At 48.9% G+C, this 27,320-nt stretch overlaps 1 protein-coding gene across 1 annotated transcript in view; it reads left to right on the forward strand.

The window, feature by feature from the left end:
- Positions 1-1,159: 1,159 nt before the first annotated feature.
- The window catches only part of DYNC2I1 (dynein 2 intermediate chain 1), a 60,137-nt gene continuing 33,976 nt past the window's right edge, over positions 1,160-27,320 (forward strand). Inside the window, exons 1-11 of the mRNA XM_069461415.1 lie at positions 1,160-1,289; positions 5,983-6,036; positions 6,856-7,285; positions 9,562-9,653; positions 11,600-11,908; positions 15,650-15,705; positions 17,104-17,158; positions 20,487-20,552; positions 23,010-23,087; positions 23,625-23,841; positions 27,133-27,235. Of these exons, the coding sequence (XP_069317516.1) occupies positions 1,275-1,289; positions 5,983-6,036; positions 6,856-7,285; positions 9,562-9,653; positions 11,600-11,908; positions 15,650-15,705; positions 17,104-17,158; positions 20,487-20,552; positions 23,010-23,087; positions 23,625-23,841; positions 27,133-27,235 (1,475 nt within the window). The 5' untranslated portion in view covers positions 1,160-1,274. The remainder of the gene's footprint in view (positions 1,290-5,982; positions 6,037-6,855; positions 7,286-9,561; positions 9,654-11,599; positions 11,909-15,649; positions 15,706-17,103; positions 17,159-20,486; positions 20,553-23,009; positions 23,088-23,624; positions 23,842-27,132; positions 27,236-27,320) is intronic.

A 27,320-nucleotide genomic window follows, 5' to 3' on the forward strand; every position in this document is an offset into this window, starting at 1 on the left:
AGGCAGATGTGTCACTTCCTCATCCACTGCGTTTTAAGAGTAGCTTTTATACTTTCACATTAACAGTTGTTTGCACATTTCTCTCTCCCAACACTCAGGCCACTAGAGGTCCAGAGAGTGTTTTAGTTAGCTTTCTGTCTCCAGAACTCTTAGTTCCCAGGTCACCAGATGAATTCAAGAAGCCATCTAGTGAAGCAGTAAAGATGACCCCAGAACTATAAGATAGAATGTAACCAAGGGCAGACGAGCTATTCAGAAAATAATTGTTTTAGGCTCCTCTAGTGCCATAAATCCATTTATTCGGCAAATACGGTGGGACATAGTGAGACAGAGGAAACAGCACCCGAAAGCCCAGTGCACGGGTGCACTTGGGGAGCTCTAAGTCGCTGTTTGGCTGCGAGAGGTGCCACAGAAGCGCGCAGTGACTGTCGTGATATGGACATTTCGGATGGCCCTGCTGCTGGAGCCCCGAAAAAGGGCGGATTTAAGATCTAAGCAAGAGGTGGTGGCCGCGAGTTGGTAAGCACAGGTGGGCGGTGGTGCGCGGGGCTGCCCCGCCTGGGGCCCCGCAGAGCTGACTTAAGGTACGGGAATCAGGGACCGCGAGGGCCAGCCCTGCTCAGAACCGTGCCAGAAGCTCCCTTCCCGCCTTCCCTTTCCCACCGCACACGCCGACGACGTGGATGCGAAGGCCCCAGGTCTCCTCCTGCCTCCTCGGCGGCCTCTCCTAGCCGACCTGAGCACCCCCCGGGACCCCCTCCACGCCGGGCCTGGGTCTGGGCGGCGTGGGCTCCTACCTGGAAGGCGCAGGGCACCGCCTCCGGGCCCCTCCTCCCGTCCAACAGCCCTTCGATTCCTGCCACCGAGCGTAATTTGTAAAGCGCAAAGCCTTATTCAAATGTAAAGCCCTTTCACGATCCTCTCTCCCTTCCGTAGGCCTGCGGGGCGACACCGGCAGACACCCGGGCACAGGAACCCGAGACATGGGCCACCGCTGGTCCCGCGCCACCCCTGCAGTCGGCTGCCTGCGGCCAGGAATGCGCAGGCGCACTAAGAGCGGCCGCGGGGCATACTGGGCAGCGACTGCTCGGCACTCTGCTGCTCCTGCCTGCTGGTTGCTAGGAGCTGGTGACGCGCCGCCCGCGGAACCTCAGCGCCGCAGGCCCGGGCCCGGCGGGAGGAGGGTGCGGGCGCCGGCCGGCTGGTCTCCTCCTAGGGTGGCCCGCGCCTGGCCGGGGCCGAGGACACCGCGGCCGCCGGGCCTGTGGGGAGCGATGGAGCCTGGGAAGGTCGGTGCGAGGGGTTCCGGGCGCGGCGGGCCTTCTCGGATGCGGAGCTCGGGGCCGGGCGGGCGGCTGCTCCTGCTCCCCGGCCCGCGCGGCCGCTCCCCGGCGGGGCCTCCGTGCCCAGCGCGGAAGGGGAAACTGAGACGGCGCAGGACGCCGGTCCGGGCGCGCGCTGCGGAGAAGCCCGGCCTTGTTCACAGTTTTGAACAGGCCGCGGCGCCGACCGGCACGCGCGTGCCCGCGCCCGTCCGCGCCTGCGCCTCGGCGGCTGTGGCGGCAGAGCCGCGTCCTCAGTTATATTCAGGTTTAGCCGATTTCAATTTAAATGTTATCTATCCCAGCTTGAGAGGTTGAGGCTGCAGGCTGGTTGCTTCCGTTGGATTTCTGGCTTTTGTCCTTACTGTGTCACCTCGGGAAGGTTACTTACCGAGTCTTACTTCCTAATCCGTAAGATGCGCGCGGTGGCGGCAGCCACGTCGCGGGGCGTCCGCGAGGGCCGGCGGGACACGCCGTGCCGGGTGCTGGCGCTGGCGGGTCCGCCGCCTCCCTCCTCTCTGTTAGGTTTTCCTGTCATTTACCTTTCCAGTGTTAAATAGTATTCTTTAATTTGTATTTGGTGTTGTATCAACCTTAGTATCTTTTTAACCTCCCCTTCGTGAAGACTGGAAGTTACAGCCTCCTCTAACTATCTCCATTTCTCCTGGAATCCACCGGTTTCCTGCCCCATCGTCTTCTACACCTTTCCGTTTCCACCCACTAGTGATTCTGCGACTTATGTTTTCTGTGATTTGCTTATAGGTTGATTTTTAAAATTGAAAACTAATGCACACTATGTGATTGTGTAAGTAGTATTCACTGCAGAACCAAATAGTGTGATTGGACCAGTAGAGAAAATGCAGTGTCCTACCTACACTCACTCTGCTCAAAGGACAGTGTTCCTGTATCAGAGTCAAATAGCTCATCTTTTCTTCCATTCAGTTAATGTGCCCCTAGGTAGTTTGCTTCACATTTGGACCCTGTTTTTCTTTGATATTCTGTTAGTTTCAATTTGACTTTTTTTTTTTTTTTTTTGCAAAAAACGTGTTCTTTTTTATTTTTAAACTTCATTGATACTTCTTCTAGTTTATTAATCAGTAATATTATCTGTTTAATGAAATCCACTTTAAAAAACATTCTTCCCAGAGCTCACTGACTTTCTCTTCTCATTGGGACTAATTGTTTTCTAGACCTGCACAGAGCTATTATCTGAGGATTCCTTCTCATTTTATTTCTGGGCTAGGGCTACTGTTCCTTGGATCTAGTATCTTTCTTGTCCTTGAAATCCCCTCTCTTTGCCCCCACCCCGGAATATCTCCTAATACACCTTTGTCAACGAGTATGTAGGAGGGGAAACTTTAAGACGATCTTTATTATATTGATACGCTTGTTTAAGAGTTTGGCTCAGCATAGAATTCTAGGGTCAAAATAATTTTCCCAGAACTTTGAAGACATTACACTTTGTTCTAAAACCAGTGATTTTGCCTGGTGAGATATCTTTGTAAGTAACATTTTCCTTTTCTCCAGAAGATTTAGAATCTTTATCTGTGGTGTTCTGAATATGTTAATCTATGGCAGTTTGTCTATTGTGGGTCTTTTTCTGTTCATTATTTTTTGACATTTGATCACTCCTAGGGGTTTTATTCTGATGCACATTTAATAAATAAACTTTAAAGTAGAAAAAGCAACAGACTTCAGGGCTGGATATTTCCTGGCAACTAATGAATACTTATAATACATTTTCAGTTGCAGGTTGGTCATAAACTTTTTAAGAATTTAGCTCACTGGTCAATAGAACTTAGGGAATTATTGTAGCATTATACAGAATTGACTAGTATAGTTTATTTCATAAAGTAAGAGGAAAGATAAAGGTTTCATGAGGTTATTGGAACAAAATTGTACTTTTTTGGTATTGCTTATTATACTTTTTATTTTACATTAAGCTTTTCCTTTGGTTTGTTTCAATATAATTGTTTGCTCACATAGTTGATATTGCTAATGTAAGCAGTTTCGTGTTCTTCATTTGCACTAAAATCATACCAAGTTTGTATGTGTCATAGCTATTAGAAAAAATTCATGGTGTGTTTTCACACTTTACATCTGCTTGATAAGAGTAGTGACGGTTTTTTTCAGCAGTAGCTCTTCAAATACACTTTCTCTTGCTTGCAGTATGTATGACTTATTAATTTTTATGCTCAATGCAAATTTTACAAATTTCTAAATTTACTGTTACATACCAAACAATTGGTAACGTGTGAGTTTATTATTATCATGAAATTTATTAATCATAGCTTAAAAGATGTAAAAATGTGTGTGTATTTAGGTTATCCTTTTATTAAAATAGATTTCTACTCTTTTTATTTTGATATGAAATATGAGCTAGTGGTGTTAACGTTCAGTACGGTGCAGTGCTATTTCATTCCGTGTTTAGAAAGGCTGAATGTTTTCGAATGAAGTTTTCATTTCTCATCTGGACTACATCTGCCTCTTATTTGAAACACGCGTCCCAGACTCTATTTGTACCTTCAGGATAGTGTTTGTTAAAGGGATAATGAAATTGTGAGGATGAATATTGTCATGTTCTCCCCAAGAAACCATCTTGGATTAGTCTTGCTCAGCTGAGGTCAGCTTTGTTATGGAGCTGTGTCTTACTCAGGGGGCGCAGGGCTGCGTTGTGGGTGTGTTTGGGGGTAATGCCGTCCTCAGTGAGGCAGGTCCAGCATGGGGGTGAGCTTCACTATGGCGTAGGAATGTCCCAGAAGCCTGAGCTGCGATTCCGTCTCCAAAGGCTCATGCCCAGGTCAGGGAGACTAGCACCCATCTGAGCCGCGAGGATCACAGGCAGGCCTGCCGCGGTCCTAGGAGGCGGGTAGCGCCATAATAGGGCAGGTCCTGCGTGGAGGTGAGGGTGCTTGTTGTGCTGTTTGTTATCTCAGGTTCCTGGGGGTGAGGAGTTTGGCAGTGGCCTGGGTGGAACATTAGGGTGCAGTTAGGGTGTCACCTGAGGGTTCAGCTGGGCTGCGGGGCCTTCCGAGGAGGCTGTTGGGCCGCACTGGCCTCTGCACGTGGCCTTTCCAGCCTCTCCAGCCCCGAGTGTCCCCCTGCAGTGGCTCGGGCTCTCCCAGAGCAAGTCCGCAGAGCCAGGTGGAAACTTTGATTTTAGACCCGGACTAGGAAGTCACAGCTCGGCTTCCACCCTGTTCTCTTTCCTAGAAGTGAGTCACTGAATCCGGCCCATGTTCATGGAAAGAGGAATTACCTCACTTGGGAAGGAAGGGTCATTGAAGAATCAGTGGAAATATTTTAAGACCACCGTACGTTAATTTAATACCCCCTCTTAAATTCTTGGAACAGTGGGGGTCCCTGACGAGCTGTCTGTCTTGAGGGGCTCCTTCACCAGGGCCTCCTATTTGTGAGGCTGTGATGAGCCCACAGCGCTCGGGGGCCGGAGACAGGGAGGACTAAGACAGACTTCCGTTCCCGAAGGTCAGGGCGCAGCTGGAGCGGGGTGATCTGTGCTTGAGGGAGGGGTTATCCAACAGGAGCCAGTACTTCTGTGGTGGAAACAACAAATGTCTTTGGAGGGAGGGACTTTTCTTGGGTTTTGCCTGTCGGTGCAGTCCGTGTGTCCGGCGTGTGCTTGCCGAGCCAGCCCCGGGGTTCTTGTGAGCTGTGGCTGCCCAGTTCCCCAGGGGTCAGCGGGCACAGGCAGCCTTTCCCTGTTTTTATTCATTCCACAGATTTTTATTCAGTTTCCGTTTTGTGTCTGGGCATGTGCAAGACTCTGGAGATGAAAGCTGTCGGCTTCTCTGTGCCTCAGTTTCCTCATTTATAAAATGGAGTGTTTAGCCTTCCTAGCAGGGCTGTGAGATTCAAATAACGTGTTTGGCCCCGTGTAGCATGTGGTGTGCATCACGTGCTGTGTGCGGCTTGTCTGCCACCCACACACCCCAGGGGCTATTGCCGTGCAGAAAACAATAGCAGCCTTTTGACTCTGCCCACACACCTGTGGATCAGGAACTGAGAACTTGCCCCGGGAGGCTCAGCTCTCTCCCAACATCGGGGCCTCAGCCGGGGAGGCTCTGGGTTTGGGGCGGGTACTCCTGGGGTGTCTCGGGTCCTCTGGAGTCTCGCCCCTCCCGTGCAGCCAGTGATGCTGGCATGTGGGCCCGAGGCTGGCCCTGGGCTGGGACACCTGTCCAGGCTGCCCGCCCCCTGGGGCTGCCTCTGTCCCTCCCAGCTGGTCCCTGGAGCGGTGGGTACCACACGCAGCCCCGCAGCACCCTCTGTCCTGGGAGGAGCCCTCCTGCAGCCCAGGGAGCACAGGCACCGTTCAGGCTGGCATGGAGTGTCTTAAACCCACAGAGTACTTGTCCTCGATCTGCTGTTCAACTGCTGTGATGACTTGTTTTCACTTTTATTTTGTAATATTTGTTTTTGAAGCAGCCAAAGGGATGCATTCTATAATTGTGGGTCATTTTCAGACCAGTGAATAATACTTCTTACCTTTTGTTCCAGTAGATGGACAAGTATTTCCTGGCATATCCAGAATTAATTGCCACTGATTTAGATGACCTAATGAAAAAGCAGCTCACTAGAGCACATACAATTAATTATTTTAAACTTTAAAAATCCTGCCTTTATACTTTTTCCTACCTAGAGAAGAAGCAAAGAGGACACGTGGGAAGCGGATGACCTGAGGAGACAGCGCTGGGTAATGTGTTTGGAGGGTTTGCGCTGGGACCCTGTGGGAGCCTGTGGGTTTCCGGGGACAGCCGTGCCCGGTCACAGCGCTGCACGACGCTGGTTACCTGCGGCTCATTCCAGCAGTGTTTTGACTCACAGATGAAGCCGTGTGGTTGATCCCTCCAGAACCACAGCGGGTCACGTTTGTTAGTCCAGCCTGACACCCCACCAGCTCGGGGGGCCTTGTCACGGCCCTGTGTGTCCCTGCGCTGCTCTGGGGCGAGCAGGTCTCGGTTGAGTGGTTTGGGGGGCGGGGGGTGGGTAGGGGCCTGGGTTTAAGGTCACGTCCTCCGGAGAGTTTTCTGTCGAGGACACAGTGCTTGCTGTGGGACACAGGCGGTCCCTGTCCCAGGGACTTCACGACACGGCCTCAGTGTCTCTTTTTCTTTCCATCTGTGGGGTGCCAGTGTGCAGCTGTAGAAATGCCGAGTGTGATGCCACGTCCTCTAGTATCTAAGAACACCCAGTCAGACCCCTTCTTGCTGGGACTAGACAGTGGTTGAATCCAAGGTGGGTTTTTTGTTGTGGTTTTGGTTTTGTTTTGTTTTGTTTTTTAGAGACAGGATCTCGCTCTGTCTCCCAGGCTGGAGCACAGTGGTCATCACAGCCCACTGTAGCCTCCAACTCCTGGGCTCAAGCCATCCTCCCGCCTTGGCCTCCCAGAGCGCCAGGACTACAAGCATTGGCCACCCGAGGGTTTTTAAGGCCCTTCAACTGCGTGTGCGTCTCACACTCAGATATCAGGAGCCGAGTGGAGATCTGGAGGACCCTTTTGCTCTTGTTCCAGGCTGTGCAGTCGGGCAGTCCCAGGGAGGAGAGGAAGCACAGGGACAAGCAGCTGCACACGGAGTCTGAGGTGGACCTCCTGGGACACCCGGAGTCTAGGTGCAGGGGTGCAAACCACAAGACCAAGCACAGAGAGAGGGCGGCCGCGGCCCACACCACCAAGGAGAGTCCTCTCGGGGACAGAGACAGAGAAAAGCAACGAGAGAGGAGAAAAGACGCGAAAGAGCGGGAGAAAGACAAGCTGAAGGAGAAACACCGAGAGCTGGATGAGGAAAAGTCTCACGGCAAAGGAAAGGACAGAGAAAAGGAGAAAGACAGAAGGGCCAGGAGAGAAGAGCAGCTCTGGCAGACGCCCGCCTACCACAACCTGCTGGGCCGGGAGGCGCGGGCCCGGCAGCCGCCGCAGCGGGCGGAGAGGACGGGCCGCTCAGGTGCGTCTGTGCGCCCAGGTGTCGCTCGGCTGTTTCTCTTAACGGTTCTTGCCGTTTGGGACATTTCCCTCTTTCGCAGTGTCCATTCGTCTTTGTGTGTTCTCTTGTAGTTTCCTAAGTGCCTCAGCTTTAGGTCTGAAGTCACAGACCCTGGGTTCTGTGTGTGCTCCCTGTCATTGTTTTCTTTTTGATGTTTTAAAAAGTCAGTCAATGAGGGAAGTGATAATTTTCTCATTATTTGCTAGAGTTTTACTATTAAAACGTATTGTAGACAATCTCACAATAAATCTCCATCCCCATTGTAAATAAACAAAAATAACGCTCTTTGATACAAAGTATTTCTCAAAAGTATCAGCTTTAAGCAACACATAAATATTATGTAGCTAAATTCCTAGGAATTTTAAGATAAAGATGCATGCTCTTTTCCCCTCCTCAACAGAAGTTTCTTCACTGTTTTATTGTTATATATTAATAATAGGTAGTATATTTATATCCTCCTTATACAAAGTTCAAACGGGCTAACATAAGCGAAAAAGGAGCATATTAGAAGAATACGTAGTAACTTCATAGCCAGAAGGCCTGGCTATGAAAATGATGGAAACCAGGGACCTTTACTCATTTCATTGTTACTTATTGTCCCTTGTGGAGTTACGCCAAGCTCTGTGTGTCCGTTTGCGGCTGTGGCCATTGGTTGTTTGCGGAGTTAGCTGTTGGGAATAAGGCTGAGAACATCACTCTGCATTCTCGGGCATTCACACGCGTGTGTTTCTGTTGGATATATACTGAAGGGTGGAATTGGTGGGTTACTTGGATAGCTACTAATTAATCTTAACAGTAACTATTTTACTATTTAATGCCTCTTTTTAAAATTACTATTTTTGATGTCTTTGATATTTATTTCTGAGAAAACCTTCTGTTCTCAGATGGCTTTTTGTTGCTCCCTGCTCTGATTTTTACAACGCGGTGCTGCAGGGAATCGTGCTGGTCAGAGTAGTTGTATGTTAGACTCAGTAAAGTCTCTCTGTCACCATTTGTCATTGTCACCCCCTCCCCATCTGTGAGGTGTGGCCTGGACGCGGCTGGGTCCTCAGACCCTTGCTGCAGACACCCCTCCCCCTCGCCAGCTGGAGCTAGTCCAGGGTCTTAAATACCATTTATCTGTTTCCCGATTTCCAAGTTCTTATCCCCAGCTGGGGCTCGTCCCTGAATTCCAAGCTTGTGTGTCCACCTATGCTTTGATATCCAGGGGACAACGCCCACTTAATATGCCCCAGGCTGAGCTTCTCGTGGCCCCTCTGGAACCAGCTTTGCCACAGCCACACGCACTCCAGCTGGTGGCGGCTGCGCCCGTCCATCCTCAGGTCAGAAACCCTGGGCCTCATCTTGGCTCTGTGCTTTTCTTTCTGGTCTCGGAGAATCCTGTGCGCTCACCTCGACAGTATGCCCAGAGCTCGGCCCCTCCATCCCAGACACCGAGAAAGGGGTCAGTGCTTGGAGAATACTTTGTGAGTGAATGAACTTCGTCTCAAGGATCTCTCAAAGTCTGGTTTGCCCTCATCTGTTAAATTGTCAGCTCTCCTAATTTGAAGCCTCGTGACTTTTTCGTTTATGCAGATTCAGAAGTGAGTCTGGCTTTCTGTGTGGGATGGTGCTTTGGGTGTCAGTCCGTGCGGGCTGCTCCATCTCCGGGCCTGCTGCCATTGCGTCAGCCTTCGCCTCCACCACGCGGAGCTGCAGCCTCGCCTGGGGTGGGGGCACCCGGCCGCTTCCTCAGCTGCTTGGGGCCTCCTGCCTCCTTCGTCCCCCGGCAGTGGGGGCTGCGCTCGCTGCTCAGCACATCCGTGGGGCCGGCATTTCCTCAGAGCTTCACGGCTGGGGCAGACGTTTGGCCGGCCAGGCTGTTTGTCCCCAGCCGGCTGTGCTGCGGCGTGTGCCTCTCCCACAAGGCACAGAAACCCCAGGGCGCCGAGCTGCGGTGGTGCCCTGTGGGCTTCCAGGGGCCAGTCGGACCCCTGCCGGTTGCCTCGGTGGCAGACTGGGAGACGGGAGAAGCTGTCTGTGCCTTCAGTTGCCATCTTATCTCCTCTTTGTCTCGTGTTAAATTTGATACTAGAACTTTTCTTTCTTGACTTGGAGAATGTGTTTTCATTGAAGAATGTTTTTTGACACATGTTAATAAATATGAAATGTGTAATAAAGTCTGTAGCAAGATGTTAGAAGATCTTTTTGATGTGCTAAAATTTGGGAGTGTTAAAAATATGTTTTATGTTTTGTAGCAAGTACAGTGAGAAGTGAAGAGAAAGAAAGGAGAGGTGAAGACTCAGAAAGAGGAGATGAAGATAGAGAAAGAAGATACCGGGAGAGGAAGGTATGCGCCGGGCGGAGGGAGGGCTTTGGAGGCTGCCCCGTGCAGGGGTTTGGAGCGTGGGCATCAGAAGCCAGGGTTCAGGGCCCGGGGAGGGTCTCGAGCACCAGGTGTAGTCGGTTCTTGGTTCTCCAATTCCACAGGTAATGTTTGATTAGTTTAGAAAATTTAGGCGATATAAATAAATAATAAGAAAACAAAAACTGTCTAATCCTCGCCCAGAGATGATTATTGACAACATTTAGGGATGTATTTTACCAGGTTTTTATACGTATATGTATATATATGTATTTATAACATTTTCATTTTTTTCTTGTATTGGATTTTTGCTATTTTAGAACTAGTTTAAACTTAATACATTTTGAGCACTTTTCTGAGTTATCATATTTACATATATTATTTTAATGGCTGCATAATTTAATATTGATTCATGCAGGTATATCGCTTCTCTTGGCACATGTGCCTTGGCCTCCCAGAGTGTGGGATTACACCCCGTGCCTGACTAATTTTATTGAAAGAAATTTTTTTTTGTAAAGACGGGATGTTGGTATGTTGCCCAGGCTGAGACTTGTGGGATTTTTGTAAGTAAGCTTAAAATCACAAATTAGTGAGGTCTGTGCTTTGGTTATTTCTGTTGCTGATGGGATGCTTTTCCCACACCAAAGTTACGTGCGTAGTCATCTGTGTTTTGTTCTTGTCTTTAACATTTTTGTAAGACTTCCGTCTTTGGTTCCCGTGGGGTTGTTTGGTGACGGGTGTGAGGTGGGGATCTGACCTTGCAGCCGAAGAGCTCGGTCAGGGTGGTGGTCAGCCAGCACGTCCTCTAGGCCAGCAGGTGGCCTGCGTCGGGGGGACTGAGGAGGGAGACGAGAGCCCGTCGGGACTCACGGGGAGGGGGAACCCAGGGAACTGCGAGGTGCGAGGGCACTGGGGGCCAGGAGCCCCGTGTGCCTGGATGGGGGTGAGCGGAGGAGCCCCCTGGGAAGGGTCCGGGTCTGTCGGGCACTGTGACGGTGCTGCCGGCACTCAGAGTCGAGCCAAAAACATCACATCATATTAATAATAACCTGTGGCAGTTTGTGATGAGTGTCACCAGATACTCACTGAGCAGCCAGAGTGTTTTGGGGGCTGCAGAGATGACTACACAGTGGTCCCCATTTTCAAGAGTCTCCATGTGGGTGGGCCTGAGTAAGAAAGAAGGTGGTGACGTGTCTGTGGAGGGGAGCTGGCGGCCGGGTGCTGTCGTTACTGTCGGAGGGAGCGTCTTCCTGGGGAGCCCACAGCGCTCTCACGGGGGGTTCCGGGGCCCTGGGGTGGCACGAACGAAGGGCGTGGCTCTGAGGGGCTGACTGCAAGCCTGGCACCTCCTGGGGGGCGTGGGCGTTGCTCCGTGCTGGCATTCGGGACACGGGAACCGGGGCTGCAGAGTCTCTTGTTTTGTCAGGGGGCGGCAGCAGCTGACGGGACCAGAGCTGCAAATGGGATTTTTCCTTCCAGAATAACAGGTGGAATGTTTAGGAGGATGCCTGGCAGCAGGCTAGGGGAGTGAAGGGGGCAGTGGCCGTGCTGTAATGTTCCCTGCTTTTATCATGACGTGTGAAGACAGAGGACAACCATCCCTCGGTACCTGTGGGGTTGGTTCCAGGACCTCCCTCGAATACAAAGTGCACGAGCTCAAGTCCCTGATGTGATGGTGCAGCGTTCGCGTCAGCCTGCACACGTCCACCCACGCACTTTAGATTATCGCTACGTTCCAACACCTGGTACATTGTAAACGCAGTGCAGGTAGTTGCTACACTGTAGTGCTCAGGGAATAATGGCTAGGGAAGAAAGTCTGTCCGTGTTCCACACTGACACAGTCTTTTTCCCGAGTATTTTCCATCGAGGTTGGGCGAGTGTGCGGCCACGGAGGCCGACCGCGCTCCGTGTCACGTGCTTGTGTTTCGCAGCTGCAGTACGGGGACAGCAGGGGCAACCCTCTCAAGTACTGGCTGTACAAGGAAGAGGGCGAGAGAAGACACAGGAAGCCACGAGAGGCAGATCGAGAGAAGAAACACCGAGAAAAGAGCAGCGCAAGGGAGAAGAGGGAGAAGTACTCCAAAGAAAAAAGCAGTTCTTTCTCGGACAGAGAAGGGGAGGAGAGGCACAGGGAGAAACGCCACAGGGAAGGCCTCCCGGCCGACGAGGCTCAGCAGCGAAGTCACGCAGACAGAAGAGAGAAATCGTCGCGCGAGGAGCATAAGAGAAGGGAGCCCAAGGTACGTGGCCCCGTGACCGCACCCTCGAAGAGCCGCGTGGCCCTAGAGCTGCCAGAGCATGTGCGGATTTGCGCCCGGTCGTAGCAATCCCGGTATCAACGTGGTTCCAGTAACGTGTGGTTGGTATGGAAGAGATTACTGATTTTCTCAGATATAGGAAGTCACATCACATCTTTTGATCATGTTGTGAATGTACTTTTAACAGGTTTTGAAATCTATCATAAAATTTTGAAAATTTGACATTAAAAAGGAAGCTGCTATTTTTTAAAGTGGAAATTAAGTGAATAATTTAGCAAAACAGTTAATGTTGATTGCAGAGGATCCAATTTTCTTCACGTGTATTGATTTAATTTCTATAATTGCTTAATATTTTCCTAGACTCACTGTAGTATCTTTTGTTCTCACGTGTGTACTTTTTGCTGCTCTGTTTTTGCAGAATCTGAAGCTAATGTGGTTTTATTCTCCTGTTTCTTAGCGGGGCGTGCTTTAAAGTGGATCGGGTGGTATCTGAGGCTGGGGACCTCTGGGTGGGCTGTGGACGTGCCGCTGCAGGTAGACGTTGCTGGGGAAGCAGCGCACAGCTGGCGTCCAGCAAGGCACACGTGTGTCGTGAGAACCAGACACCGCTGGGTCCATGCCAGAGCACGTAGACTGAGATGCTGTCTTGTTAGGAGCAGGTGCTGCGGGGCTGGTGGCCTCAGCCTGCGCTGTGCGCTGCCCTGTGCCGTGAGCAGGGTCCTCAGCCCCCCTCGCGTTGCCCAGAGCTGCCCCCAGACACCCGTGCCGCCCGCAGCCCACGGCCTCTGTCTGGTCTCGCCTCTGAGCTGTGGTAAGAAGTGCCAGTTCACTCCCTAGGAATGTGGCGTCTAAAGCCTGTGGACGTCCCTCTCGCCCACCTCACGGCAGGTTTACCTTCCTGGTGTACCCACCATTAAAAAGCTCAGGGACGGGTATCCATTCTTGTTTTGTAAATATCTTTCCCTAGATCAGAAAGTTTTCATTTCTTTCCCAAACATACTGTATTATGAATGTTTTCAAACATAGAGCAAAGTTGGCAGATTTTCAGAGGGGGCACCCTGTACCCGCCACTTAGATCCGTTGCTAACATGCGATTGAACTTGCCTGGGGCCCGTTCCTAGGTTGAATTTAATGACAGGAAAGGACATGCTTAGGTCACATTTGTTCACGCCCCCCCCAGAAATGCCTTTCTGCACATGTCATCATGTATCCATTTGGCTTTTATAAAGGGCAGCTGTAAAAATCCATGAAGAACATTTTTCTGCATCTTTATAAAACCACTTCCTTCAAAATTAATTCTAGAAAAAAGGTGGTTCTGACAACCGATGGACTTCCTTTTCAGATGATTTAAGTGGCCACTCTGTGCTGGACACCGTTTGAGGTGCTGAGGATACTGCTGGGAACAAAGAAAAGCTTTGGCCGGACGGGGTAGTGCACACCTGTCATCCCCACAGTCTGGGAGGCTGAGGCAGGGGGATCGCCGGAGGGTAGCAGTTTGAGAGCAGCCTATGCTAGAGCAAGGCCCCATCTCTGCTAAAATAGAAAAATTAGCCGGGCGTGGTGGTGTGTGCCTGTAGTCCCAGCTCCTCGGGAGGCTGAGGCAGGAGGATCGCTGGAGCCCCAGAGTTTGAGGCTGCTGTGAGCTGTGATGATGCCACTGCACTCTAGCCTGGACAATAGAGCAAGACCCTGTCTCTAAAACAAACAAACAAATATACAACATAACATCAGGAATGATTATTGAGCATTATATAAATTTTTTGTGTGTGTTGACTTTTGCATACTCCAAAGATAATTCTTGTTATTAAAAAAAGGCAGAGTCTTGCTATTGCTCAGGCTGGGCTAGAACTCCTAGGCTCAGGTGATCTTCCCGCCTCGGCCTCCCAGGGTGATGAGATTGTAGGTGTGAGCCACTGTGCGTGGCCAAACGATACTTTCTAACTTGGTCACCGTGCTAGCCTAGCATCTGATGATTTTCCTGGGATGACCACGAAGTGCAAGGGCTGACTAGTGACTGTGCCAGGATAGCAGGTAGGAACAGGGACGGTTCCCGGGGACGGGTGTTCTGCTTGGTTCTCTCTCACTTTTTCTATGTGGTTTTTGACCTATTATTTTAATTATGATTTTGTGTCTTTGGTTGTAAGCCGGCCTACTTATCCATTGGAGGTAGAGTGTGTTTAAGCATCACCGATATACCAAGTGTGCCTGACCAGTGACCCCATCTGTCTGTCATCCTGGCCACACTTTATCCTTCTGAGCATCGGGTCATGCTTCTCTTTGCTCGTGGAAGCAGTGACTTCAGACGTCTCTTGTAAATATCTGGTTCTGCCCCAGGCCTCTCCTACCCTGAGCGTTAGTCCTGCGGGTGGGGTGGCAACGCCACAGAGGCTCGATGACAAAGTGCCGGGCTCAGGCCCAGCTCCGCCTCACGTGGGCGCTGGGGTTGGCAGGCTGCCACCTCGCCGAGCGCTGCCTGGGCTGTGAGAATGCAGGTGCACGCACTGCGCAGTCGCCGGTGTCCTGGCACGTCACTGGCCCTGGCGCAGCCTGCCCGCCAGCGCCACCACCGCTGCGGCCCCCAGTGCTGGGTCACACAGCTCTGATCCTTATAATCAACTCGATTGCTTTTCTCCCGTTAGACATGTCGTTATACTTTAAAAAGAAAGATTTTTAAATACAGGGAAGTATAAAAACTGAAAATTACTCATGATCCTAACCCAGAGATAATATATTTTGTAATATGTGCATAAATCCTTGCTGTCCTTTTTCCTGTGCATGAGTGAGCTTTGTACAAAAGCAAAGGTGGAATTATGCTACCCTTTTCTCTTTATTCTGGGAAATAACTTTTTAATACTGGGATATTTGGTAGTCCTCTGGTATTCTATCATGTGCTCATAACCTCGTTTATTTTGCAAGTATTCCAACATTGAACATTCAGATTATTGACTTTTTTTTGAAATTGTAAATTATTCTATGGTGAGCAGGTTGAAAATCTTAATGCATGTGTTTGATTGTTCCCTAACGTTGATTTCTTATCAGTAGAATTTACAAGTCAAGGGAAGTGTTTAGATATTTTTAAGTCTTTCTAAGGCTATTGATATGTGTTGTGTGTGGTCCTCTGGACTGCTCTTTCTTAGTTCTGCCTTGATCCTGCTGTTCTGCTCCATGCTGCTTGGGGACCACTCCCAGGTCTGTGGTCTTCCCAGGGAGGCCTCCCCCTCCCCCAGTGCCTTTGCCTTGGGGGCGGCCACGTCCCTTCCTGCTCCCTCAGCTCAGTCTATCTGCATGTAGTGATTTATAATCTCATAGCTTTAATATTAGTTTTAAAAATTTGCTTAATTCAAGGGAAGATTGTTTAAAATTTTTTTTCTATAAGTGCATGGATCTGTGAAATAGTTACATACTGTATGTTTGAAAGTTTATCATTTTAAGCAGTCTAAGGAACTGGTCAGGCTTATTTGTAAAGAGTGTGTTGCTCGTGTGAAATGGATGACTGTCATTCTTTTACTTACTGATGTAATATGTAATCACCCTTTAAAAATAATATACTTTTATTCATTTCACTGACATTATCTAATTTACTAAAAATCGCTGCTAAAAATAGTTATTTTAAAATACCTATTAAATTTTTAATCTGTGCTTGTTTTATGGCACTTACTAACTGTGCTCAGCTCCCTGGGACATGCTAATTCGTGGCTGTGGAATTATGTTTCTGTTTGGTAGAACGGTGAACACAGGAGTCGGGGCGCAAGTTCCAGGAGAGACGGGACCGGCAGCCAGTAAGGAGGAGCGGGCGCCCTCGGTTGACGGTCGCCTGTGCTGTGGTTCCCACGGGATGCGTGAACGATGAGTTTTTCCTCTTGGGCCCGATGATAGCCAGTAAACAGGAACAGATGATACATACACTTCATTCCAGATCTAACCCCCCCCAAATGGGATACTATGGTTTAGGTATATTAGAGGAGCTTGGAAACCTGGTACAAATCATTAGCTCATTTTTTGCCTGTTTTATGTTTGCTCACACAAAATTAGAAAATCAGCACTCACTTTGGAAAGAATAATTCATTTTGAAGTCTCTTCTGTCCCTTCTCTGCCTGAAGCCAAGGTGTCTCTGGGTGGACAGTTCGGCCCCTTTTATGGGCAGGAGCAAACTCACTCCGGTTCTCACCCACTAAAAGCAAGGTGTGCCAGCACACACACACACACACACACACACGCACACACGCACACACAGAGACACCCCCTGCCCAGCGTCTGCACGTTGTGAACACAAGGAAAGAGCGTTCAGCTCGCTGCCACAGAGACACAGCGAGCGCGAGGGCCCGGCAACGTCCTTGGCTGGAATTCCACGTCGGCCCCTGGCCGTGATGCCGGCTGGCCTTTCAGTGACGCTTGATGATAACACTGACTTTGTGTGGGTTGTGTGAAGGTTACAGATTAGATTAGTGCTCATGTATAAGCTCTCATTTTGTGTATAAGCCCTAGATTTTAATTTATTCTCTATGACAACCATGTATTGTAATTTTTTCATACATTAGGAAAACTCATTTTAAATGTCTTCCCCCAATTTTTACAAGTTTGAAAAAAGCTAGCACTTACTTGGGGGGTCAGATTCCTAGATTTTATATTGAAAATATGCTAGAATGCACAAGGAAGCTTTTTTGCTCAATTCTATGTATCTGTTAAACCACATTATATTAAATTGATATAAATGTAAGTTCTAGAAATTGAGAAGCAATTTGAAATTTTGAAAGTATTTTAGGTCTGTAGTAACATAAAAAATATGATTAAAAAAAGAGCATATTTCAAGACAAATTTTTCCTTTGGAACTACAAATATGATATTAAATATAAAATAGTATTTGAGAGTGACTAATAAAATTATAGAAAATTTCTAGAACTCTTAAAGGGTATAGATTCGTGCCCACACACAGACATTTGGTAAAACACATAGTTTCTTCTCCCTTCGGAAGATATTTTTCATCTTGAATTACTGCTGAAATGGTAAAAATGTTAGGAAGACTTTAGCGTTCATGGTTCTAATAAAACATGCTTTGCCCACCTATAGCAGTTCTTAATCATAGCAAAATACAGGAGCTTTTGCTGATACGGAGAATGTTTTAATTTTTAGGTCTTCATTTAAAAATAAATTTGACCTTGATCATGTTTGCTTTCCAGGCATGCAGAGAATTTAGTGAGGAATGATGGAAAAGAGAAAGATTCAAGAAGGAAGGTAAGGCAGTCCGCACGGAGGGTCTGTCCATTTTGTTACACGTTAGTTGGGGTTTCGCCTTGGGAGCAGAGCCTGAGCCAGGAAGGTGGTTTATTTTGGTCCTGAGCGAGTGGTTTATTTGGATGGTGATCCCAGGAGGCACCCTGGAGACTCCCTTGAGATTTTAGACGCGATAGATTGAGAGTGAAAAGACAGACACCGACCATCCGGCGGCAGCTGCGAGAGAGCCGGTGGCTTTACCAGTAGCAGATGGAGCAGACGTGGAGACAGGAAGGTCACTGCAGACAGACATCCACGATGACTGCGTGGTTATTCAGTAAGGAGATGCAGCAGTTATAAATGAATGCACCCCTCCCAAGGGAGCCCCAAAGTACGAGAAGTTGACAGAATTGAAGGGAGAAAGAGACAATTCACAACAACAGAGACTTTAGCACCCCACTTTCAGTAACGGATAGAACAGCATTTTGTGCTAACAAATTAGACAATTTAGGTGAAGGGACAAATGCTTAAAGGTATAAATGACTAAAACTGCTTCAGGAAGAAATAGCCTGAATAGATAAGTCAGGAAATTGCATTAGAATTAAGAATCTTCCCCCAAAGACGCCCAGGCTGAGATGGCTTGTCCGGCACATTCTGTCAAACACTTGTTAGTGCTCACACGCACGCACAGTGCCTTCCTTGCATGTTTTAAGTTATCGCGTGTGTGTGTGTGTGTGTGTGTGTGTATTTGTGAGTAGTGTGAGCTGTAATGTGCTGTTTTTTCCCTTAGTATGTTAGCATTTCTCCAATCTTCACGTTTTATACCACCTCGTTACCATGAAAACCATCTTCATGGTGATTATTTAATAATTATAAAATGTCATATTGTGGCATTATTATCACGTTTTCCTACGTTTTGTTTTGTTATCACAGACAGTGTGGCAGGCACATTCGGGCTTCTGTGGGATTATTTCTGAAAAATAATTTTTTCTTTCTTTGATAGTTATCTGAATCCCGTGACCTGGAAATAATCACATTTAACAATTTGGTGCCATAATTTTATGAATCTCTTTGTTCCATACACATGTTCAGACACATGTAGTTTTATGTAAATGAGATCACACAGCACCTGTTGTTTTGGTGTGACTGTGTTTTATTCATTCACGTTCGGGCGGTGGTCGAATTTCTTAATACCTAGCTATGACCATGCTCTGTGCCACAGGAAAAGCCTTACAAATATTTCTTCTCATGTTTTGTAGTCATCCATTGGTATGTATTTTGGGGAATTTGAATGCCATTTTGTTTTGTTGTTCTCTCTCTCTCTCTCTCTCTCCCCCTCCTGCTGTTTCTCCCAGTTCACTGTGGAAATCCCTTCAGTTAGAGTGATACGCATGGCTGTCCGGAAGGTGCCCAGCCATGTGACATGTTCTCATTGTATTAACAATGGTACGCATGGCCGTCCGGAAGGTGCCCAGCCATGTGACATGTTCTCATTGTATTAACAATGGTACGCATGGCCGTCCGGAAGGTGCCCAGCCATGTGACATGTTCTCATTGTATTAACAATGGTACGCATGGCCGTCCGGAAGGTGCCCAGCCATGTGACATGTTCTCATTGTATTAACAATGGTACGCATGGCCGTCCGGAAGGTGCCCAGCCATGTGACATGTTCTCATTGTATTAACAATGGTACGCATGGCCGTCCGGAAGGTGCCCAGCCATGTGACATGTTCTCATTGTATTAACAATGGTACGCATGGCCGTCCGGAAGGTGCCCAGCCATGTGACATGTTCTCATTGTATTAACAATGGTACGCATGGCCGTCCGGAAGGTGCCCAGCCATGTGACATGTTCTCATTGTATTAACAATGGTACGCATGGCCGTCCGGAAGGTGCCCAGCCATGTGACATGTTCTCATTGTATTAACAATGGTACGCATGGCCGTCCGGAAGGTGCCCAGCCATGTGACATGTTCTCATTGTATTAACAATGATACGCATGGCCGTCCGGAAGGTGCCCAGCCATGTGACATGTTCTCATTGTATTAACAATGGCTGGGCTCTTTCCGGACAGCCCTCATAGATCTGCCACATTCCTTTCTGAATAAATTTCTTGATACGGAATTGTGGAGTTGTTGGATGAAAATACGTAGAGTTTTTTTCTGTTTTCCTCATGTCTCCCAATTTTTTTCTGTAAGCTCCAGATTGGTGTTGTACACTAGAATTATAACGTGAGTCACATTTATAATTATAAATTTTCTTGTAGTCACATTAAAAATGTAAAAAAGGAAAATGAAATTAATTCTAATAATATATAATCCAATAAATCTAAAATTATATTTTTTCAACCTGTAATCAATACAAAAATTATCAGTGAGATATTTTACTTTCCTTTTTTTTTTTTAAGAGGAGTAAAATATGTGATGTGTCTTTCCCTGGAGAAATTCCAGAAGAGTTGGCCGGGCGCGGTGGCTCACGCCTGTAATCCTAGCACTCTGGGAGGCCGAGGTGGGCGGATCGTTTGAGCTCAGGAGTTCGAGACCAGCCTGAGCAAGAGCGAGACCCCATCTCTACTAAAAATAGAAAGAAATTATATGGACAGCTAAAAATATATATAGAAAAAATTAGCCAGGCATGGTGGTGCATGCCTGTAGTCCCAGCTACTCGGGAGGCTGAGGCAGTAGGATCGCTTGAGCTCAGGAGTTTGAGGCTGCTGTGAGCTAGGCTGACGCCACGGCACTCACTCTAGCCTGGGCAACAAAGTGAGACTCTGTCTCAAAAAAAAAAAAAAAAAAGAAAGAAATTCCAGAAGAGTCATGAAGATACCTGGCAGCTTGTTCTGGCCTAGGGTTAGATCCTGTTTTATAGCGTCAGCACTGAGTTTATCTTGCCTCAGGTCTTCAGTGTGTGTGGAGAGCCCGCTGTGTGCCAGAGTAACTTTCTGAGCACATGGGAAACTCCTGTTTTCTTCCTAAATAACACATTACGTTGCCACCAGTGTTAGACACTGAATAGTTTTGGGTGGTGACTTCTAGGTGTCGTTCCTTACTAGTCGTGACAACAGTAGGTGACACTCAGGAAGCCTTTCCTGGGTCAGACGCAGGGGTCGGTGGTTGTAGGGGCAGCACCTCGTCCAGTCCCATCACTACTCCTGTGACGTAGGTGCAGCAATTCTCAATTTAAGGAGAAAACTGAGGCACAGAGAGGTGAAGTTACTTGCCCTCAACCACACAGCTGGGACCCGGATTCGCAGCCTGTGTCCCTGACGGCTGAGGGCCCGGGACAGCACCTGTGGTTCCCAGGACGCCGGGCGCTCCCTGCTGATCGTGGCTGTCCTCTCTCCCCAGCACGGCCGCGAGGAGGGCTCCTCCGTGTGGAAGCTGGCGCAGAGGCAAGGACACGAGGAGACCATGGTGAGGAGAGTGCGTCTTTTATGTTCGCACAGTGCCGTCCACACACGTGCTTTCACTCACATTTCCTTGCTTTCCTGCCACCTCTTTATCAGTGTGGTTAGTGCTCCTTTTAGACAACAGAGCATCAGCATGAAGGGATCGATGAGATTTTAGCATGAGATTTATATTTGCACTTCTCTGACAGTCCCTGGTCATGTGGAAGGCAGTCTTGGTGACGGGAGCAGAGGAAGGTGGCGGGACCGTGCGCCCCCCGACACCACAGCCTTGTCCTTCTGCAAGAGCTCTGTGGGGACGAGGTTTGGGTTGAGTGAACAGCCAGCCTCTCCTCTCTGCTCTGCATCACGTCAGAGATGCTAGAGAACTCGTCAGGGACGTGGTTCGGGCCGTAGTTGCTGAGAAACACGCAGACTAACACTTTTCGGACACGTGTGTGAGACCAGCGTGGTCACGTTCCTCAGCGGGGAGAGAGTGATTGATGGCAGGTCACTCTGGAGCTGTGGTGGCCGAGCAGGGGCTCTGCGCAGTGGCCCGCGGGGCAGGCGAGTCCCTGCTGGCAGCACTGTTGTGTCCCCATCCCACGGGTCTGTTCCCCAGGGTGGTTCCAGCTCTGCCAAGAAGTGACAGTGTCTGCTGCCGGGCTGGGTGCTGGGCGCACGCCAGGTGTGCTGTGCGTGTGTGTCGAGTGCACGAATCGTGGTTGCAAACTCGGCGCCAGCCGTAGGCCGTGGTGAAGAGCCACTGGCTCTGAGCCTGGAAGTGAGTGAGGAGCGTGACGCTGCCGGTCTAGCTCCCGCACGGCACGTGCTTGTGCTGTTGTTACCAATCATCAGGTGCTGCAGTTACTGATACAGTAAAGCAGCCTGAGTCATTCGATACAATGTTTACAATGTTCCGTGGCTTTGTATGACAGTGTGCTAAGAGGACCTTGCTTTTTTAAAATAAGATTTTATCTTTTAGAGCAGTTTTAGGATCACAGCAAAATTGGGAGGAAGGTGCAGAGATTTCCCACGGACCCCCTGGCCCCACACACGCACGGCCTCCCCCGTTACCACGTCCCCACCAGGGTGGTGCATTTATCACAGTCGATGAGCCACGTGGATACATCGTTATCACCCAGAGTCCACAGCTCACATCAGGGTTCACTCTTGGTGTTACATCCTGTGGGTTTGGACAAACATACAGTGACCTGTGTCCACCGTTAGAGTGTCACACAGAGTAGATTCACGGCCCTAAAATTCCTCTGCGCTCCGCCTGTTTGTCCCTCCCTCCCACCTCGTTCATGGTAACCACTGATCGTTTTAGTGTCTTCATAGCTTCGCCTTTTCCAGGGTATCCCTGCCTCAGCCCTCCTGGGACCCCTGGCCTGGCGGCCGCCCATGCTGACCCTCCCTGACCTCTGCCTGTGTATCCCGGTCAGTGGCACCGACACCTCCCCTGCTCTGCACCTGGGCCTGGTCTGCTGCCTCAGGCACCATGGTGACCCCCTTCGCAGGCTCCCCACACCCGCAGGGTGACAGCCGCAGCCCCGAGATGGCTGTGTGGTGTGGTCAGGGTTCCATCTCAGAAGGATGCCTGCGAGCTCCGTGGGAATCCAGAGGGAGCCCAGAGGGACAGTGCTGGCCCCAGGTGACAGTCCAGGTGGGGCGGGGCCCCTGGAGAGTGTGTGACGGTGTGTCTTGGGTGCTGTTGCCAGTAACTAGGGTGTGCGAGGGCGGTTGTAGATAAGAGGAGAAACAGCTTTTGGGGGAAATACGAGTTTTCTAAACGTACGTCACATTTCTGCTGCGCTCTGAGTGTAGAAGCCTGCGATGTGTTTCAACTCTCTGTTCCAGGCAAACTCCACTCTTGCCCTCAGCTCCAGACCCACACGGCCTCAGTGCCCTGCGGGGCCGCCCCAGGCCTCGGAGCCTGGCCAGGCAGGCTCTGCCACCACAGCCTGGCAGGGCCCTGTGTATCCCTGGAGGGAGCCGTTAGCCCAGCGCCCTCCGACACGAAGTCCCAGGCAGGATGGGGGCAGCTTGTCGTCTCCTGCAGGGGAAGGCGGGGCTGGGGCTGCCCTGCACAGAGCGCACCGTTCTGCCTGTTCCGACCTCGGCAGTGACGTGTGCACCACTCGGTGGGCACATGTCACATCACACACTCATGGGCAAGAAAGGGACGGCTGAACGTTTGGAGTTCCTTTGTATAATTCTTTCTAAAAATTATTTTTAGCCACTAGGATTACAGATGTTTCCCCAAAAGGATGTCTTTATTGTTTTCTCTTTTTGGTCACACCTATATGTTAGCAAGGGTATTTCTTAGAAGAGTTTGAAGTTAGGTTATGTTTTATAAATACTTACATGTTAAAATTAGCAATAACAAGTGAATCTCAGAAAACGTATATGTTTTTCTAACCTATTTGCAGTATTAACATTTATAATTGAATTTTTTTGTTTTATGTTTGATTTTTACCTCTAGGAAATTGAAAAGGAAGAGATTGATTCAGAAAATGCTAGAGATAATGAATATACAGCCAGTTTTGAAGATGATTTTGAAGTATGTATAAAACTTAAAATTTTTCTCAGCTTAAAAATCATTTATTCTTAAAATCAGCTTATGTATAATAATTTAATAGCTATTTCCCCTCTTTTTATTACTTAATATCTGATTAAGTTTGATTTAGGTCTAGCTGTTATCTATGAAAAACTTGTTATACCAATGCTTACCGGTATAACGTAATTAAATGATTTTACAATTTAACCTGTATTTAAGTGTACTGCATTCAAACATGTGCATCTATATACATACGCACACTTTCACATTCTCAGCACAAATGTTTTCACATTATTTTTTCTGGTAGCTTTGGTATGTCTGGTTTTATATTGTGTGATTTATTTTTGGAGGAACAGGTGCAGCAGTTTACATGGGTTTATATAGTAGTTCAGTGACATTAAAATCAGTGAACTGTGAAAATCCGTCTTAGCCATTCTGAGGACTTTGTCTGTTTAAATGGTGAGTGGTGATGTTTTGTTCAGGGTAAGTGTTGATAACGTCGGCTTGTCTTAAAGGTCCCGAACGCGCTGTTGTTTGCAGGACTACGAGGACGACTTTGAGGTCTGTGACGGCGACGAGGACGGCAGTGCTGAGCCCGAGCCAAGAGGGACGCTGGAAGAACTTCCTCCAGCCCAGAAAAGGGAGATACAAGAAATTCAAAAAGCCATCAGTGCGGAAAATGAGAGGATTGGCGAGTTGTCTTTGAAGCTATCTCGGAAACAAGGTGGAGCGGAACGGGAAAGGGCGACCAGGACAGGTACGCACGCGGTCAGCGAGCCACGTCCCTGCCCTCGGGGTGCTGGGGACTGAGCCTCAGGGACGGCTGTCTGGGATGGGACCGTCCCGACGGGCAGGCGGGCGTCCTGACGTCACAGTGTCACGGCGGGACTGTGCCCCTTGCATCTGCACGTCCGGGGCACACAGGAGACGTTTAAGCGGCTGAGGTTACCTGTGCCCAGCACCCAGGCTGGGGGCACCGTGAGCACTGTGGGCGCTGTGGCCTCTTCTCCTGTGTGGCCAGCGTCCCACTCAGGCTGTGGGCAGGAAGCCGCGCTTGCTTTTCCTGGTAGTGCTCGCCTGGAGCTTCCCCAGGGCACTGGCTGTGGCTGTCGGCAGACGAGAACCAGGTGAGGGAGAGAACTGTGGGGTCGAGGGGCCGTGAAGCTCGGGACACAGCCCGGCAGAGCCTGTCATGGCTCACACTCTGGGCTGAGCCTTTTTCCTCAAGGATTTGTTTTAAAAAAAATTAGAAATGTATTAATAGTTTTCCTGGAGATTCTTAGCATCTTGATATGATAGTTACTTGTGGGGGTAGGAGCCAATGTTTTATAATCTCTGAAAGGGGGCTGGGTACAGTGGCCCACACTTGTAATCCCAGCACTTTGGGAGGCCGAGGTGGGAAGAGGCCAGGAGTTCGAGACCAGCCTGAGCAGCATTTTTTGTCTGTACAAAAAATAGAAAAATTATCCAGGCGTGTATGTGTAGTCCCAGCTCCTCAGGAGGCTGAGGCAGGAGGATGGCTTGAGCCCAGGAGCTGAGGCTGCAGTGAGCTATGACTGTGCCACTGCACTCTAGCCTGTGTGACAGAGCGAGACCCTGTCTCTAAAAAATAAATAAATAAAATCATGTAAAGAGAAAACTATGACATTCTGATAAAACATTAGCATTAAAGGTAAAATGGGACAATATTAAAAATATTGGATGATATACTATAGTAAAATAATCAGTAATTAATTATAATTAGTAATTAATATAATGCAATAGTACAGAAGAAGGTTTTGCAGAGTGATTGTTACCCTCGTGTTGTGTACCTGCCACAGAGGCAGCAAGCTCAGCCGGGCAGGGCTGACACAGAGTGTTCCTCACACTTAAGGCTGAAAACATTTCTTTGAAGCTGGGGTGGCGGAGGTAAGGCCCGCCCCCATTTGCCTGTCCCCTGGCTGTGGTCCAGGGCTGGTTGGGTGACTTCCCCGTGGAGGGGCAGCACACACGGGAGGCTCTGGTGCCACCAACAGGCAGGATTTCACCAGGACATTCAGGGCTCACTGCCCTGGGGTTGCCAGGAAGTGAGCAAGATTTTAGCTTAAAGTTCCTGATTTCCCTAGCAGACCTTTGAATAACCTTTTTGTTATCCATTTCCTATGTTTATGCTTAACATCATGTCCTTACTGGCCTGATTTACAAGATTAGAATTTACAACCCCCAATACGAGAGATTATTTTTTAGCATATTTTTTGTTTGAAGGAATCCTTGCTACTCAGCTGGCGTTGAGCTGCCCTCGGCTGCAGTCCGCCCTGAGCCGGCCCAGGTGGCGGGTGGGGAGGGCTGCCACAGCGTGAGGTCCGGCTCCTGCTGCCACAGCGTGAGGTCCGGCTCCTGCTGCCACAGCATGAGGTCCCCCTGGCTCCATACGCGGGAGGGAGCACACAGCAGTGCGCAGCAGCGCTGGCCCTGGGGTCACAGGCCTGGCTCTGTCACTTACTGGCTGTGTGATCTTGCGCAGTTGCCTAACCTCTGTGCCTTGGTTTCCTTATTTGTAAGATAGGGACAAGGCTTTCTCCAGGGCTGTTGCTAGGACAGTAAAACAAACTGGCACACGTAAGGTGCCTTAAAAGAGTGCCAGGCCGTCCTAAGCGCTGAGGAACGTGGGTGTCGGAGCGTGTTCCCTCTCTGTGTCCTGCTTGGCCACCCCCAGCCTCTTGGTATCACCTTGCGTGAAACGCCCGCACCCTGTGGTGATGGAACTATTTGGGTATAAACTGCGCAACTTATCCTTTTTCAGGGCAACAGGAAACCCTTTGACAAATAGCTTTTTCCTGTGCCCTGAAGCTACTGGGGTGTTGGAAAGAGGCCACACACCCCCCTGAAGCTCTTGTTCAGTGACCAAGTGTTTGCTGAGTGCTGACACCTGGCAGGGGGGTGCGGGCTCTGCTCCGGGGGTGTCTTTGTTCCAGTCTTACTTCTGTGACTGTAAACTCATCTGCCAGTTCCCTTATTTTTAAAACTGGAACAATGACATCTCTTAATGTCTGTGTGGCACTTTGCAGTTGGCACGGTGCTTTTCATAAGCACAGCCTGCTTTAGTCCTTATCTTAATCCTGTACATTTACTGATGACAAGACAACTGAGGTGCAGAGATGAAACCACTTCCCGTGTCGTGATGCCAGTAACTGCGGCGCCGAGGTCAGGCTGGGCTTCCTGAGGCTCCCCCTCTGGTGGCCATCTTCGCGGCTTTGCCGTGAGCCAGTGACGATGTGTGAGAGGGAGTGAGTTCTGTACGACGGTATGATGGCAGGTTAGTGCAAACACGTGTCCAAAGAGATGAGAAGACAGATTAAGATACAATTGGAATAAACATATAATTTAAACAAATACGTGGGTAAATACATACAGGAAACCACAGAAATCCTCAGTGGAAAGAGGTGGGTTGAAGAGAGATGGTGTCCCCTAGGAAGGGTAGTGGACAGATCTGTGCGTTGTGACGGGAGCCTTTTCCGTCAGCCAGCAGTTGATCTCAGCACGTCTCGGGGAACTTCAGGAATCTTACGGGGAGGCTGTCGCCTGCTTGCTCCTGTGTTTTCTGTTCTTTGGAATACCAAGTAATTGTTCCAGTATTAATTTGCACTTGTTTCTATTTTCTAGCTATTTTGTGTACTACTTTGTATATTCATTCATGTGTTTCTGGTTTTTAGCTATTTTGTATATTCCTGTTCCAATTCTCCCACTAGAATACAGTCTTTATTTATTTGTGTTTTTGGTGGGTGTGCTGCTCTGCTCTGCATTCCTAATGTTTCTGGCACACCCAGTGGATGAGCAGCAACCTTCGCTCTGGTATCGAAAGTTTAGATGAGATATGCAGGTGGAGGCCCCTTAAACGCTTGTGAAAGACGCTTATTGTTGCTATTGATTTGAGTGAAGAGCTTACTGAGTATAACTTTTATGTATGCTTCGAATTGTTTTGCTCTTGATTTTTTTTTTTTTTTTTTTTTTTTGCTTGGGAGAGATATTTTAATGTCACAACAAATACCTTTTTTCCCCCATTATACAGATGCAAACAGTTCCCCATCCAGAGCCTCTGTTTGTGGAATTTTTGTGGATTTTGCAACAGCTTCACACCGTCAAAAGAGTCGGACTCAGGCCCTTAAGCAAAAGTAGGTGTACTGGGAAATTTGCGAAAGGTATTAATGTACTTTTCTTCAACATACTTTTAAAAAATAGAGCTTGTGGTTTTGTTTT

This window comes from Eulemur rufifrons, chromosome 29 (assembly GCF_041146395.1).
Source record: "Eulemur rufifrons isolate Redbay chromosome 29, OSU_ERuf_1, whole genome shotgun sequence".
NCBI lineage: Eukaryota > Metazoa > Chordata > Mammalia > Primates > Lemuridae > Eulemur > Eulemur rufifrons.